Source organism: Lissotriton vulgaris, chromosome 1_1 (assembly GCF_964263255.1).
Source record: "Lissotriton vulgaris chromosome 1_1, aLisVul1.2, whole genome shotgun sequence".
Lineage (NCBI taxonomy): Eukaryota > Metazoa > Chordata > Amphibia > Caudata > Salamandridae > Lissotriton > Lissotriton vulgaris.
Genome location: NC_141685.1, coordinates 547,827,293 through 547,845,045, shown reverse-complemented (window position 1 = coordinate 547,845,045; position 17,753 = coordinate 547,827,293). Strand labels below are relative to the sequence as shown.

Sequence of the window (17,753 nt, the reverse complement as noted above, 5' to 3'; positions counted from 1 at the left end):
AGTTTAATACATGTTATCTACGCATATGAAATGGATGCACATTTAACTTTCGGACCTTTTGAAATATTTATAACAAGCCCAATGTATTGTTTTAGGTTGATTTGCAATACATATTTTGGAAAGATGGCTTTTAAAAGGCCAGCTTTGCCCTGCCTGAAGCCCCTGGAAACTAAATCTGCATGTTGTTCTCTCCCTTCTACCAGCCAGTAATTAGCATTTCTGTGGGTGGCCTGTGAGCTGGGCCCAAGGACTTGATTACCTTCAGAGAAGCCTACCCTATCACAAGCAGATGTAGCTAACAGCCAAGCCTGCACCATTTTTCTGTCCCTCCAGTCAGGCCTGCCTCCATCACAGTGGCCTCTTGTTGACATCAGTGTGTCAGATCCTGCTGGAGTGTCAAGACCTGTTGGACAGGTCTTCTGGGGTTTTTCATATGTCATTAGGGACACACTTCAATGGAGGGAAATAAAATGCTAGAACAACTTGTGTGTATCTACCGTCTGGTTGCTGAAAGTTCAGCTTTTTTCTACCAGAGTTTGTTGGGGGTACAGGCAGGGACTGCCTAAAACTGGATGTTAGTGTTGGCTGTTAGAGGATACTAGAATTACCATAGTACACTCCCTACACACCCCCCAGCTCTCCTCTTCCAAGTTTAGTTTGGCTGGAAACTGTCCGATCTTGAAAATGCCCAAAGTGCGCAGGGTTATCCCAAGGAATCTTAACCTCATTGATTAGGATGTCCCCAGGGATTATTCCGACCCACTAAGTTATGCCAGGCATAAATGTGGCTTCTCTAGGCACCTACGTCAGAACACCACTGGACCCGTGGAGGATTGATAGAGGACTAAATAAGCTTTCCTAGACCTGAGAAGAGCCTAGAAGAATTTATCACCCTCCTGTACCCAGGACAAAGACGTATACTCAAAGGGTCAAAAGACTGATCTCCTCTTAAGGCTACAGGTACACAACAAGCTAAAGGAGGCCTTTTCCTGCAACTTCCCAGCTGACCATTAATACCTGGTCATAATTTCCATCCTATCCTCTGGGTTTCTGCACCTGTGATTTAGAGAATGGAAGTGGATCTGAGCAACATTGAGAGCCTCCACATAGCAGAACTGAAGATGCTGTGCAAGGAGAGCAGGTTACATCTGGCGAAAAGGGCCAAGAAAATAGAGTACCAAATAGTCTTCAGAGCCTGGGTGGAGGTCAGTCTGCAACAGGCTGGCACACAGGAGCTAGAGGAGGATGGAGCAGAGGAGGAAGAAGTGGTGGAGGAAGAGTAAGATGACCCTATAGAGGCTGCAGTGCAATAGGGGGATAAACCTACATGAGGCTGACCCCCACCCATGCCTTGTCCAGAGCTGGGAGCTTAGCATCTTCCCACAGCCTGGCCAAGCCAGAGATAGAGGACAGGCAAGCAGAGAGGGCCTTGAAGCTGTAACTGGCCACCCAGGCCATGGGAAAAAGGAAATCTGCAAGGGCCCTGGACGAGTAAAAGTTGTCTTAGGAGGAGAAAAAATGTTGGCTCATGATGTGAGCCACACCGAACTGAACCTGAAAGCCAGATGGGTCAGAGTCCAGTGAAGACGGTGGCAGCAACTGTGTAATGCTTAGGAGAGGTTGTAGGGCTCACATACCTAAAGACCTGCTGCCTAGCCTTGTGGTGGGGATGACATAGACAAGTGATTTGAGCCCTATGAAGCGGCCTTGTGTGTTCCTAGAGACCTAGATGAGGATTTGGGGAGCTTGCCTATAGGGGAACTATGGGGAATGATACTGTATTGGAGCTGGAGAAAGCTGACCGCTTGAGATTCACCCGCATGATGGAGGCCCTTGTTTTGAAGTGTATCCCGCTCCCAGAGACAAATCGCCTAAAGTTCAGGGATAGCCAGAATCAGTTACAGCAGTCATGGGTAGACTTAGTGAATTTATCAGGTCTGCCCTTGATGGTGGGTGAAGGGCAACAAAGTAAATGGTTATGATGGGCTTTATAGTTTGATCATGATGGAGCACATACAGAGTAATTGTTTTATAAGGTTTTGCAGCACCTACTTGATTCCAGTCTCACTGTGCCCAGAGAGCTTGTGAAGGAAGATGAACTCTGGATCAGTACCAGATTGTTCCAAAGAGTATCTGGGAGTGAACCTAACAAAGGTGGTTCAGATCCCCTGCGACAGAGGCAAAGGGATGCCAGAATAAAACAATGACGTTCCCCAAAGGGCCCAAAATAGTTTGGAGGGACAGGATTTCCATATCCCTTCTGTGCGGAAGAGGTGAGGTTCTGAATGGTAGAAGCCCAGCGTGCCTTTTTTCCTGCCCTAGTTTTATGACGATTACTAGTCAGAGCACAAGTGTGGGAGGAACTTTGTCTATACCAAGAAACCACCCACAGGCAGGCACTCCACAGGAGTGGCCAATGTGCCTTGGGGTGGAGGTTTTTCCAAGGAAGAGAGGGTAGAGCATCCCCTAGTGTCCCTTAGTTGGGAAGTGGATGCAGGAGGTAAGTTGGTGGTCCCTGAGGGTGGAAAACTTCACTTTTACCAGATTATAGTAAATTGGGGTCCCTGTCACTGCTCTGAGGGATACCCTGACCAGCCAGACCATTGTGGTAAAAAAGCTTGTTTCCCCAGAGAGGGCTATACCAGCAGAGGTATATAGGGTAACCCAGACTTTTTCTACTCTGTGGCCCTTGCACTTCAGTCCACAAATGCGCCATTAACTGCATCTTTGACAATGAACTTTCACTGGTGAAAGAATACCTGGGTGGGGCCCCCAATCCCTCCTAGGAATACTGTCTCCATATGGAGATTACAGAGTATTAGATGCAGAATAAGGGATAGGAGGTAGAGGCAATTGACAGTGGGAGAAACAGAAGACCATGGATTATCTTTGAGATAAGAGCACTCCAAGACTGACCCTGGAGAGGCCACTACTGACCTAGTGGTGCTACCTGTGCTGTCACAGACACCGAGGACAGGAGACCTGCCCTGGGCAGACCCCTGCACAACACAGAGGAGGACTGGATTCCACCAACACCCCCTTCTCCCCCCTTGGAAATCCTGGACTACTGAGCACATGTTCAGTCTCAGGGTACAGATCTTGGGCTGAGAAGTCAGTCTAAGGATTCCACTTCTAAGATGGCAGTTATGAGTGTCTACCATCTGAGGGTGTAGCCCCTACTCTGAAAAATCTAAGCAACCAGACGTATCTCCAGAAAAAAGGGAGGGTCTCCTTGCCAGCAGCCCCAGCTAAAGGTGAGGCCTGCCCAAGGCTCCAGACTAGAACCTTAGTCTGGCAGGGAATGGCCAGGGTCCTGGCTCTTGATACTGACAGCTTTTAGTGGCTTGTGTTAATTGCTGTCCTTATGGGCAGATGTTTTCCTAGGTGTGGACAGCAGTCTTAGGGGACAAGATGGACCATAACACCTTGTTGGCCATGGTGGAACTATCTGGGTGCTGGGATGCACCTATAAATTAGTTAAGATTGGATCACAGATGAGGAGCAGGGTTCCCCATAGGCCATTCCAGTGACCCTGTAGGATGGTGACAGAGGGGTACAAATAGGTTCAGTGGGGCTTAGATTAATTAGACAAGTGCCACTGCGCAAGAGGCAAATTGTCCACTTTGTACTGCCCGAGGAGGGAAGCCCACCAAGATATTGTTAGTCTACCCTAGGTTTTGGCTGGGAAGGCCTGTGTGGAAATTTTTCCTTTTGCAGAGCCACCGCATTTTCTTTTTTGCCTTGGTACTGAACTCTATTTTTGCTGCCTGTAGGACTGTGTGCACTTTACCCATGCTAACCAGTGGTAAAGTGCTTGTTCTCCTTTCCCCAAGATGAGAGATATAGGCCTGATTGGTTTATTTAATTTGCCCATACGTTGCTTGTTTATTGTACCAAGTGTACCCAGAGCCAGTAAATAAATGCTTCCACTGGACTGCAGCACTCATTGTGCCGTCCACTGCAGCAACACTGTAAAGCATGTTTTCAGGCTCACCAGTATCTTGGCAATGCAGGTTTTGACTACAAATCGGACCTGCCAAAATAACCCCTCTTTGACAAGCCTAAAACTTCCTGTTAAATATTTATAAGTGACCCCTGAGTGGATGTTAACTGTCAATTGAGGCAGAATGAATGGTATCTACAAGTAGGACATGTAAAGGTTAATGTTAAACATGTCCTTACAGTGACTAGCACTTCAGATTTTTTCAATGTAGCAGGGTTGGATGTTCAGTGGGTATGCATTGGGATACAATATTACGTTCAAGAAAGGTTATCTCGCCTAGGAAACCACTACTTTAAATGTTTGGATTTTTTGAATTTTTAATAAATACTTTTGAAAGGATGACTTTCAACAGGTCACCATTGCTCGGTCTAAAACTCCTGGACGCTAAATCTGTATTTTGCTTAGTGGAGGTGAATGAGATGTGAACTTTCTCCCAGGACAGGAACAAAAGGCTTTGACTGTAGGGAGGTGGTGTTGTGCCCTTGCAAAGATGGCCTGTGGTCTGGAGCCAGAGGCCTACCCCATCACAAGCAGATTTAGCGAACACCCTGGCCTGCTCCCTTCCTTTAAAATTTCAGCTAGACTGTCCATCCATGGAGGCTAAAGTTCACTGGGTTTTGCTTTTGTCATGCAGACCAGGGACTAGATCATTTCCAGGGCAGTACAGCTTACTCTTCTGCCCATACCACAAGCTCACTTCCACCCATGGACCAATTTCTACAGCACTGCAGTACTACTCCCACCAATGCATTACAGCCAACATAGGAGAGCTTGGCACCTTCAGCGTCAAACCATTAGTCTTCAAAAACACACCCTCCACCCTGCAATGCATAATAATCCCAACCATTGCACTAAAAACTTGCAGCAATGCGTTACCACCTCAGCCATTGCAATTTCTATAGGCGGACGTGTTGTTTTCTTACTCATCGTTAAATAATTAGTATAAAAGAATTCTGTGGAATCTTTGCAAAAATATTTCTTTTATTTTATATAGGAGCTTTTTGAGATGCAGTTTGCAAAAATCCCAGATGAAGCCATCCAATATAGCAAGCCGTATCACCCTCCTGCAGTTAGCAGAGCATCACCTTTTACTAAAAGCAGCAAATCCTCTTCCTCAGATAATAGTTCATCTGAAGATTCAGAAGATGAGAGGGCTCAGCGCCTTGCAAAGTTGCAAGAACAAGTAAGCTTATTTAAACCATCTTCAGTGAATAGCATTTTCAAGAAAATTTTAAAAAAGTTGAAACTCGAATTTTATTTCATTAAACAGCCTAACTTATCTTACTGAGTTTACTGTTAAACTGACCCTGGAGGTAAACGCAGTTAATTCCGATAGACTGTGTGACTGTTTTAAAGTGTACCTGATGAATGTGTATTGGTGTCAAGCTGGTGTATTTACGTCTTGCCTCCGAAACACTTTTTGTGGGCTTCCCTAGAACATACTGTGGGCTAACTGCTCTTCTATTGCTTACCATTGGTTGGCTTAGTCACTCTAATTAAGGTACTGCTTATACAATGGCTTGCCTTTTTCTTGTGTTTGTCTCTCCAACGGAGCGTAGTCTTTTTATCATCCATTTGATTGACTGACTTTAATCCTCCCAGTTCTTACTTTTAGGGGACTACTTTTTTTTAGGTCTCGCTCTCGAAACCTATTGTTGTTGAGATGCCTCTCAAGGGAGACAGGCCGGGGCACAAGCAGATTGTGGTCTGTGGACACGCTTCTCGCGCGTGCACACACCACACACAGCGTTACTGAGGCCAGCCGAAGGCACGCGCATACACACACACTCATACACAGACGCACATACACACACCGCCGCCGCCCCACCCCCCGCGCGCACACACACACACACACACACACACACCGCCGCCCCCCCTCCCTACCATCAGAATTCTACTTTTATTCTGTTGCTCTGCTGCTTCATGTGCAGTGTCCATGACAGCCAGGCCTCTCTGCACATGCGCGCCAGAGATTACAGGCAGACAACCGACGAGCCGTTTGGGTGGGGGCGAGCGAGGAAAGTCCACCAATGGGAGCTTCGGAAATTAGATCGCAGTTGGAGACTGTAGCTCAGTAGACTGAACATCTGCCCAGGCCTGTGTAGTGTTCTGGTCACACAGGTTAAAATTTCAGGCAGAAGCTAGTCGCTCTTTCAATGGCGATACATTTAGTTTCATTTGTAAAGAAATTGTGCATGCTAAAAAGCATTTAAAATCATTCTCGTGTCTATAGATTGTATAGTTGTGTGAGGCTGTAGATACAAGTCAATAAAATATGCACAGCGCTACAAAGTGAGACAGCAATTGCATTAAGCGCTATATGAAAAGAGCATGTTACATTGGTGGGCTGATGGTCTGACTCGGACGGAAGGAAACTGTGCTTACAATCTGCTACTGAAATGAACGCAGCCTCTGCCAACTCCCGGGGAATTCTGCCTCCATTAGCCAGGGATGCCCATGTCCACGCGCCGTCCTCATATGCGGTGCACAGACAGGCTGCCGGGGGGGAATGGACCGAGGTCGGTGCGACCAAAGCTTATTAGCTGCAGTCACACCTGATCCCGTGCAGAGAGAGGCCCGTCGGAGCTCCGAGCACAAACAGAGGCTGAGACTGCGCCTGAGCCCGCTCGCGAGGCAGGCACCAATTTCATGGGCGAATATTCTCATTAAAAAAAAATAAGATGACATTTTATTCAACACTAGCGAGGGGCAGGCTGCGTATAAATCTCTGAAGGGATTACTTGCACGGCAAGGAATCCAGTGTACATTCAGCCCTTGGTCTCTATAGCTGGAAGGATGGAGTCGTGTCCATTCAGTGTGTGGCCTCTCTGCTGGAAAGATGAGGCCACCCTGGCTCCGTGCACAATCAGTTACTAGCCCCTGCATACAGTGTGCAAGGCCTTTAAGTCCTTGGCCTTTTTTGAATATCATGCCCTAAGGAGGCGAAAGGAGTTCAGGCTGCTTGTTTTTTTTGTATTCTTTGAGTCCGTTGTCCACTCCTGCCGCAAACTATGCTTCTGCATCCTCTGTTGTTCTCGTGTCTGTTGCACACACGCATCTGTCTGTATGTGTACGCTTGGTTGCACGTGTATTTTATTTATTTCACAACCCAGTGTTCAAATCATCCCTTCACATGTTCGCTCCCATTTAGAGTGCATGATTCAACCCCCATTTACACGCAATCGCATTCGTACCTTTATCACTTGATCTGTGAACGTGATAGTCTGTGGAAGCTACTGTTTAAGCAGCCAGGTGCAGGCAGAACAGGATCATAATAGGTTCCCAGTCCCATTTCCAACTTGCTGTGACAAGTCACACTTTTAGTCAAAATGTAGGGAAACCACAGAACGGGGCTTCAGCTGGTCAGGCATCCTTATGTTTGAGAATCATTTCAGTCCGCTCAGTTCTGGGGGAATATTGTCCTGAATATTACTTTCATAATGGGGACATCCTAAAGACATGAGTGTATTGTCCACTGTAACTGCAGGAGGGATCCATAGTGCCTTGATATTAAGAACCTTCATTGAACCCACTCCGCCATTTGGGAATGAATGTACCTGTGCTACGCCAGGGTTGCACCAGAAATTGCTTGAATTATCCAGGTGGTTGTTCACGTCTGAGACATAAGAGATGAGAACCTCCCCTGATGTTGTCCACCCTCACACACCACACCCTCACACACAATGCACCCTCACACACAATGCACCCTCACACACAATGCACCCTCACACACAATGCACCCTCACACACAATGCACCCTCACACACCGCAACCTCACACACACTCCACCCTCACACACACTGCACCCTCACACACCCCGCACCCTCACACACCCCGCACCCTCAAACACCCCGCACCCTCAAACACCCCGCACCCTCACACACCCCGCACCCTCACACACCCCGCACCCTCACACACCCGCACCCTCACACACCCCGCACCCTCACACACCCCGCACCCTCACACACCCCGCACCCTCACACACCCCGCACCCTCACACACCCCGCACCCTCACACACCCCGCACCCTCACACACACTGCACCCGCACACACACTGCACCCTCACACACTCTGCACCCTCACACACTCTGCACCCTCACACTCTGCAATGGAACATACACTCCAAATACCACTCAGTGCCACATAATTACACGCCACAAAATTACACTTTACTGAATACAACATACACTCCCCATATCACCACTCAGTGCTACATAATTACACGCCACATAATTACTCTTCTCAATGCAACGTAAACACACTCCACATAATACCACTCAGTGCCATATAATTGCACACCTCATACTTACACTCTACTCAATGCAACATAAATACACTTTATCTATCGCCCTAACTCTATCTATCTGTCTATCTATCGCACTCACTCTATTGCCCTCCCTCTATCGCCCTCCCTCTATCTATCGCCCTCCCTCTATCTATCGCCCTCCCTCTATCTATCGCCCTCTATCTATCGCACTTACTCTATCACACTCACTCTATCTAGCTATCGCATCACTACAGCATCACTCAGCACCACCACAGCATCACTCAGGAGCACCACAACATCACTATGCGCTACCACAGCATCACTGAACGCTACAGCATCACTCGTCACCACCAGAACATCACTCAGCGCCACCACAGCATCAATATGTGCGACCATTCAACAACTGGTTCAAATATGTTCTCTCAATGTTTCAAGCTTTATTACAAATGTCACAAAAAGATGTTAATATTTCTCTTCTGTTCTTGGATTTCCGTCACAATAAAATACAATGAACATAATCTTCACAAAAGTTATTTACAAAAGCTATTGCCATTATAAATTACAATAACAATAATTATTAATTTTTAAAAAAGTATTAATTCTTAAAAAAATTAAGCCATTTTTATTTGTAATATCAATACATCTAAGTCACGTAAATACAACACATATTGCATTACAAATGCTATAGGTGTCACATTTGCGAAAGTTAAAACTATTGGCATTGTAAATGACAAAGCTATTAATTTCGCTATTTTCAAAACCAACACATAAATAAAAAATGTGTCATTTACAGTACCAATAGCTCAAACTTTCCTAATGCGAGACCTATTGCATTGCAAATGCTTGTTTCTTTTTTGGTTAAGCATTCCAAGGAAGTACATGCTTTTCAGCTCTCTCCCTCGTGTTCCATTTACTGTTTTTCTTGTGGTGTTCTCCCCCCCCCCCAACCCCTCCCATCAAACGGCCCCACCTGCGTGCTCCATTTTGCTCTCTCACTAGTAGTCTTTTCTGCCAGTACCCACTGTGTCGCTTTCACCCTGCTTTTCCTCTCCTACCTCTGTTTTTTTTATTTTATTTCCCAGTGTCCACTCCCCTAACCTGCTCCTCTGAGCCGCTCAGTCCTTTTTAAAAAAAAATAACTTTTATACTCTTCTCCCCCCCCCCCCCCCCCCCCCCCCCCGCAAAAGGCGCAGCAGCATATTGTCAGCCCCTCCGCCTTATATAAAAAGCGCTTTTTTGTGCTGCTCCAATTTAATTTTAATAATTTACTTGAAATGAAGCAGCTGCAACATGGTATCTTTTCTTTTTCCTTTGGCTGATACTCCACAGAATTGGCAAAACATTTTTTACTGATGCTGTACAGCTTCGCTAAAAAATATTAACAAAGTCAGTAGTCCTAAATATATGTGCTTTCCCAATGCTTTTTATTGAACTGGTGTTATTTCCCTTTCCTTTAAACTATGGTGCAGCAGCACATAGTGTACATATGTTAATAATTTTGCACCAGCTGATAGTTGCCTAAAATCACCCTGCTTGGTGTGGAAGTAAAAAAATAAATTAAAAAAACGTCATGATTAAAACTCAAAGCTTAAAACACCGTACTTGCACTTTCAGCACAGCTAAACCCTATTGAACATTGTTCGATGTTTTTATTTCTGACAGCAGTTAAACCCATGTTTATTTTTCTTCCCATCTAAATTAGAATTCACATTCAGCTAGATATGTTAACAAAATTCATTAATTAGCACCCGTTTTCCTTTTCTTAGAAAAACCTTAACACTATCCTTCTTATTTCATGCATATTTAAAATGTATTTGACAAGTCAGTCCATGTATCAAACAGTGCATCTATTTTAGTGATTTGGTCACTCATTTTAATCGGGTGTCTCATTCTCACTCTTCACTTTGAAGCAACAGCTTTTCTTACTCGTTGGATAAGTCAAAAGTAACATAGCACACAAACCTTGGTAACGCTATTGATGTTAGTTTGATGACTGATAATGTTTGTCATTTCTTTATTATCTTATGAGGTTCGTATGCCAGCACTGTGCATTTGTTTCAACAGCTAAAGGCCGTGCATGAACAGTTGCAGGCTTTGGCACAGGTTCCTGTATCCAAGCTTATCAAAAAGGGAAAATCAAAAAAGGAAAAGAAGAAGAAAAAAGATCAAAAAGAAAAAAGAAAAAGAAAACTAGAGGATAAAATGAAAAAAAAGTATGAAAAAGATTCAAAGAAAAAGTCAGCCATAAATATGTGAGTATACAGCTTTTTTTGTCAAGCTTTTTAAGTCCTGTCTAGAAAACAACCATTGGCAAAACCATTTAATTGGTATTTTAAGTGAATGTGCTTTTGTTATTTGTAATAGCTGTATATTGTGTGAGATGGGTGGTTGCAGAAAAAGACAAAACATACTCCGATACCAATATACAGTCTGTCCTTTCCACCAAGATTATGCTAAGTGCATGAGGAAAAAGGCCTAAAAGAAGATAGGACAGCTGATTCAGCCTTGACTTTTCTCTCGTTACTTAGAGCCTGTGGTACATACACTCTGAACAGTCTTACACCAGTCTCTGTCATATGTCCCGTGCAGGCCCATTGTCATTTTCCCTATGTTAGCTTGAGCAAGTTAAAGGCTGCATTCTGATTTTTGCACGTTACTATAAAAACGTATTTTGCTTGTGCCATGCTGTACTGTCACACAGAACCTGACGTCTTTCCGTTCTGTTCTTTCCTGGGATTTAGTCTGAACACCATAGACCAGGCCAAACAACAATGCCCCTTGTTATTCTGTTCTGGCCAGGCTCTGGCACCTAGACAAAACACAAGAATGCAGCTGTTTGGGAACACACACTCTTTGTCATATAGGTATGCACAGACATGCAAATACACACTTGGAGAGAGAGATTTCAGAGAGAAGATCACAACTATCACTTTTCTTCTTAAGAAGGGCAGGGGGTTAGTCTACCCTGTATAATATCATGACAGCTACTTTTATGATTTATGGATTACTTACTATGCTGGCTGTATTTGTGTTGGATATCTTCTTATTGTGGGACGTATACTGCATACTAGAGCACAATAGTCAAAATAAACATTTTAAGCTTTACTCATGTCTGTCAGATCTTGTTGTGGACAAATAAGAGTGTGAGAGCAAAAGGGTGTGTCCTGTCACCGCAATTCCTGAGAAGGTTGGTAGTGTTGTGTTCTGGGGTGTCTAATCACTTGTTCCTCTGTGAGTGGGTAGGGGGGCAAGGGAGACACTATAGCTAGTCGGTCCCTGGCTCATGGGTACTAAGGTGGTAGGATGGTTCAGTCCCTGCCTACTAAGGTTCTATGGTACCAAGCATAGTTCTGTGACTACCTAGATTCCCTGCAACATGGCCAGCCAACATTTGGTCTAGGACTTCTTTGTGCGACGCCGGAGTAGCGCTTGTGTAGTCCACAATACCCTTGACCCGTTTCCCGGAGACGTCCATGGTGTGGGGGCTTGCTTCCTCAGTTTGTAAGGACTTCCTATTGCTGTATTTTAAAAGGTGTATACCCACTTTTCTGCTACCATTTGAATCCCTTACTTTTGGTTTATGGCTAATCCCATTGTGATTCCTGCTCATTGCTGCGCAGCAGTTACTCAACACTTGTATGCAGGATCTGCTGTTGTTTTTGTAGTCGAGGCAGACCCAGCATACTGCTTCAAGGTTTTTTACTCCTGGGTTATGTTCCCCGCTATTGATGAGAATTATATTTTACATACTTATACTGTGACTGCTGTTCCTGCTGTTTATCGCCCTTATGATGTTATTGAGCTTCCTCTTGCGGCCTGAGAGCTCCTAATTTGGTTTAATGGCGCCCTCCCCCATGGTAAACACATCTTTGTCGTTTCACCTGTGCCTGCCTTCGAGACAGTCACAAAAGTTTGCATTCTTAACTTTAAAGCCCTTCGCCCCCTTTGGATTCAATGGGCGACATATTTTACATTGGTTATGGTACCTTTGATTTTGACCCTTCCTTGCAAACTCAAGAGTTTCTTTAATATGAATATGTTCGTCCTCTGCCTTCTTAGATGCTTCCTCTTGATCAGCATAAATGTATCATTTACACTGATGATTCAGCACAACCAGCCATTGGTACAAAGCAGACTTATTCTGCAGCTTGCGCTATCGGTATAGGCAGTATGACCAATGGAGTTTTCCTCTCAAGTTTGATTCATATCCAGTCCCTTAGTGACTGTACGGCACAGTTGGCCAAGTTGAAAGCTTTGCTTTTGGCTCTCGAGCATTTTGATCCTGAGTGTGTGATTCTTTTTATTGTGTTCAATCCTTTAATGACAATTTGCATTTTTGGATACAAAATGACTCTTGGTATTCTAAGGGTATCACAAAAAAGCATAAAATGCTTTGGGTTAAGGTGGCCGGTCTTAAATATTGACTGCTGCCTCCACATGTTGTACATACATTGGGCCATCAACGTGTGGGTGTGCACGCTGTTGGGAATGATGAAGCAGCCAAAGCTGCTGTAGCCCTAACTGGACAGCCAAGTCCGGAGGAACGGCTATTTTGCCCGTTCAGTTCTCCAGGACTTTCTAGTGTGAACTTGGTTCACACACCAGCCTCCGGGGTTGGTATTGCTGAGGTATCTATTCTAAGGTAAGGAATCTATAACTAACTGTCTCTTTCAGATGTACAGGTTACTTACCTTCAGTAACAATGAGAGACATAGGTTAGTTATAGATTCCTTACCCCCACACCTGCTGGGGATGCACATTCAACTCAGACATGGCTCAGCCACCCAGCGGCTATTGCTCGGTCTCCGGCTCATCCATAACACATGCTGGGGATGTAAATTCACTGCAGACACCCTCAGCCCCCAACGGCTGCTGCTGGGTCTCCGGCTCTTCCATAACACCTGCTGGGGATGTGCATTCACTGAAAACACGCCTCAGCCACCCAGAGGCTGCTGCTGGGTCTTCAGCTCTTCCATAACACCTGCTAGGGATGTACATTCACTGCAGACACGCCTCAGCCACCCATGGGAATTAAGGTGGTAGAATGACTCAGTCCCTGCTGACTAAGGTTCTATGGTCCCAAGCATAGTTCCGTGACTACAGACTCCCTGCAACATCTCAAGGGTTACCCATTTGTGACATAGCGTGTCAAGCACATGCCGTCAAAGGTAAATAGTCACATTCTAAAATTATAAGTCTTAAAAAACATTACTGTCTGCAGTAACTGAGGTTGACCTGCATCTAAGGTGGGGAAGAAAGACCAAAGGACGGGTAAAACACAGCAGCTGCTGCTGACTGCACACATGGCTGTTTCCTACTTACAAATCTCAATGTTATAGTTTACTCAGCTCATGTCCATTTATTGTCTGATATTGGCCAACTGTGCGCTAACCTTTTTAGCTTGGGTAGGCATTGAGCTATTCATGAAGATCTGTGACAATTTATTAAACTACTCTCGTTACAGGTTTACTTTCTGACTAAAGGGAGCTGTGCAAAAATATCCTGGATACCTAGAACGCCTGTGAGAAGCATGGTCTGTTCTGTGCTCTGTGCAAAAGATCTGTCTTAGTGCTATTTTCACTTTATCACACTTCACTTAAAAATATACTAATTTGTGATAAGATCCCTCTTGTTAGTTCTAATTTACACAGTATTTGTACTACCAACGCATTATCTTCCAAACCACACCATCACTGTAAGTTCTCCTAAACACCAACACTGAACATTGCTTTGTCTGAATGTATAAAGAAGTCACGATTAAAAATATGGATGTTATTTTTCTTGAACCACTTCCAGTATAAAGCACTGCTGTGTTGCAAAGATACACTGAGAAAACTAGGGGCTAACATGCAAGCTGTATCAAAAATATGTTTTAAAAATTCATCTTATAAATACACATTTTCAGAAATGTCTTCCGATGTTTAAACACAGAGCAGTCAAGGGAACTCAGATGAAAGATGGATCTCTAGCATGACTTCATGTCGGATGAGCTCACTTATGTTTTTCATGGATTCTGCCTTAAAGGTTATAGGGAAGAATGATTTGATGGTAGTTATAAAAAGAACAGAAATAAAAAGAAGACCGTGAAGTATTTCTTCACGGGAGAATTGTGATAAGGAGCCTGCATTAAATTGCTTTCATCAAGAGATCATTAAACAATTTATAAAAAAATATTTAGAAAAAAGATGATATTTGGAAATCTGTTCTGTTCTCCGGGACTGCATTAATGGCAGCCAGCTAGAGCACGTGCCTCAAAGTACCGAAAGCTTAACCACTTCCGTGCTCATGACGAGCTCAGCTCGTCATGAGGCACGGTGCTAGTGTGCTCATGACAAGCTGAGCTCGTCATGACCACACCCACTAACGTTATGGTCCAGCACAGCAGGGGAATTTCAAGAGCAGACAAGGTGTTAAAAAAGGAGCATTTTTGATCTGAGAGGGGCATATAATGCCCAGAAAATACACATGTGGCTACTGTCGCCCCTGCTATGGTAACAGTTGTGTTTGCTGCCGTGGGCCACGTCAGAGCTGTAACAGTCTCTATAGTAAGGGCTGTGGTTCCTTGTGTGGAAGCTGTGGTAACAGCTTTCTGTCTTGGTGTGTCAGCTGCTGTTGGTTTAGAGGTTGGAGGAGTTGCTGTTGTTGCTTATGTGGTGGCTCACTTGGCATCTATTTCTGATACACTGCTAACCTCATATTCCTTACTATAGAATATTCCCCAGGTGTCAGACTGGGTACGGAAAACTTTGAGCAGTGCCTCTGCATTACTTAAAGTGACGATCAGTTTGGCATCTGAAAAATAGTGCAAGGTGCCTATCTCATCATCAGTTCCTTTCCTTCCGAGCCAACAGCATGGTTCCCGGGGGCTAACACATTCACTTTTTGACCACTTTTTCAGACTTTTTGTTGATTGTTTTTAGGTTGAGCATAGGCAGCGATCATGCGCTGTCTGAAAGACATGCTGTAATCAGTCCATGGGCTTGGAAATAACCCCATGTAGTAACATTAGTTCTTTATTGTGCTTCTCTTAAATGCTACCATTTATTGTTGCATTTTTCTAAATGTTCCTCTTTTGTGTGCTTAATTCCCACCTGGGCGATTTCATTAAGAAAACAATTTTGTTGCCCATCATATTACGATCTCGCACCTTCACGCTTCCTCCTATTACAGCGTGTCAATCAATCAGTATATTTGAAGAGTGCACTACTTACCCATGAGGGTCTCAAGGCATGGGGATTGCTGCTACTGCTCAAACGGCCAGACCTTGAGGAGTTTCCTGAAGGCCAGCAGGTCCTGAGTCTGTTGTAGATGGATGGGGAGGGTGTTCCAGTTTTTAGCGGAGAGGTGAGAGAACGATCTGCCACCGGCGGTCGCCCGTCGGGGGACGGTGGCGAGGTCAGTGGAGCAAAGCTGGCGGTTCAGGGTGCGGAAGGTGAGTCGTTTTTTGAGGTACGCTGGTCCGGTGTTGTGGAGAGCTTTGTGAGCATGGGTGAGGAGCTTGAAGGTGATCCTCTTGTTGACGGGGAGCCAGTGTAGATCTCTCAGGTGGGCTGTGATGTGGCTGTGGCAGGGGATGTCATGGAAGAGGCGTACAGAGGCGTTCTGTATGCGTTGTAGTCGTTTCTGGAGTTTGGCGAGGTTCCTGCGTAGAGAGCATTGCCGTCGGTCAGTCTGCTGCTGACGAGGGCCTGTGTGACTGTCCTTCTGGTACTGGTGGGGATCCATCTGTAGATCTTGCAGAGCATGCGGAGTGTGTTAAAGCAGGAGGAGGAGACAGCGTTCACCTGCTGGGTCATGGACAATCCGGAGTCCAGGATGAATCCCAGGTTGTGTGCGTGGTTAGTGGGCATCGGTGCAGTTCACAGCACGGCTGGCCACCATGAGTCGTCCCAGGTGGAGGGGGTGGATCCGATGATGAGGCCCTCCGTCTTGTCTGAGTTCAGTTTCAGGCGGCTGTTCGTCAACCGTTCGGCGATGGCCTTAATTCCTTCGCGGAGGTTGGATTTGGCGGTGGTCAAGGCCTTGGTGAGGGAGAGGATCAGCTGGGTGTCGTCGGCATAAGAGACGATGTTGAGGTCGTGCGATCTGGCGATGTTGGCGAGCGGTGCCATGTAGATGTTGAAGAGTGTTGGACTGAGGGATGATCCTTGGGGTATGCCGCAGATGATCTTGGTGTCGTTAGAGCGAAATGGGGGGAGGCGGTCCCTCTGGGTTCTGTCGGTCAGTAAGAATGTGGTCCAGTGCTTTGTCGCGGATCCCTGCTTTGTGGAGGCGTGTGCGGAGGGTGTGGTGGCAGACAGTATCGCAGGCGGCCAAAAGGTCCAGGAGGATGAGGGCCGCGGTTTCTCCATTGTCCATCATGGCCCTGATGTCGGTGGCGGCAATGAGCACTGTTTCGGTGCTGTGGTTGCTGCGGAATCTGGATTTGGATGGGTCCAGGATGATGTTCTTTTCAAGGAAGGTGGTCAGTTGCCTGTTGATGATCTTTGCAGGGAGATGGGCTGGAAGTTCTTGAGGTCCTTGGGGTCAGCTTTGGGTTTCTTGAGTAGGGCGTTGATCTCGGCGTGCTTCCAGCTCTCCGGGAAGGTGGCGGTCTTGAAGGAGCTGTTGATGATCTTGCGGAGATGGGGTGCGATGGTGGAGCTTGCTTTGTTGAAGATGGGGTGCGGGCAGGGGTCGGATCATGAACCGGAGTGGATGGTGCTCATGATTTTGATGGTGTCTTCATCGTAGACGTGGGTACAGGAAAGCAGGGGGTCGATGTGGATGGGGGTGGTGAGTCTGAGGTGTCTGTGTCTGTCGGGGGGGCCTGGTTGCTGAAGCTTTTGTGGATGTCTGCGATCTTGCGGTGAAAGAAGGTGGCTAGGGAGTTTCAGATGTTTTGTGATGGCGGGATGTCGTTGGAGTTTGAGCTGGGGTTGACGGATTCCTTCACAATGTTGAAGAGCTTTCTGCTGTTGTGTGCGTTATTGTCAATGCGCTTTTTGAAGGAGGTCCTTTTGGTGGTTCAGATGAGTTGGTGGTGTCAGCGAATGGCGCTCTTTTAGGCTGTGTTGGTGTCTGATCGTGGTGCCACTTCTTCTCGAGCCTACGGCAGGCTTGCTTGGATGCCTGGAGGTCGGCAGTGAACCAGATTGCTTTTCGGTCAGTGCGTCTGTTCGAGCGTTTCTTGAACGGGGTGAGAGTGTTGGCTCAGTTGTCGATCCATTGCCTGAGGTTCAGGGCGGCAGTATCAGTAGTGTCCGTTGGTGGGTTTCGGGTGAGGGTGGTGGCTAGCTGGTCTTCAGTGACTTTGCTCCAGCTGCGGTGGAGGGCCTATTGTGTTTGGTGATGCGTGGAAGGCTTCTCGAAGGTGAAGTGGACGCAGCAGCAGTGGTCGGTCCGGTGGAGTTAGGTGGTGTGACTGAAGGTGACGTGGTTGCTGGCGGAGAAGATGGCATCGAGCGTGTGTCCGGCGGAGTGGGTGGGAGTCATGACGAGCTG

General features: G+C 46.0%; 1 protein-coding gene across 2 annotated transcripts in view; it reads left to right on the top strand.

The window, feature by feature from the left end:
* Positions 1 to 17,753, top strand: part of BRDT (bromodomain testis associated) — a 2,469,968-nt gene that overhangs the window by 1,054,019 nt on the left and 1,398,196 nt on the right. For both annotated transcript variants that reach the window (XM_086953938.1, XM_086953937.1), the window contains 2 exons: positions 4,998 to 5,186; positions 10,335 to 10,522. In XM_086953938.1, the coding sequence (XP_086810064.1) occupies positions 4,998 to 5,186; positions 10,335 to 10,522 (377 nt within the window). The remainder of the gene's footprint in view (positions 1 to 4,997; positions 5,187 to 10,334; positions 10,523 to 17,753) is intronic.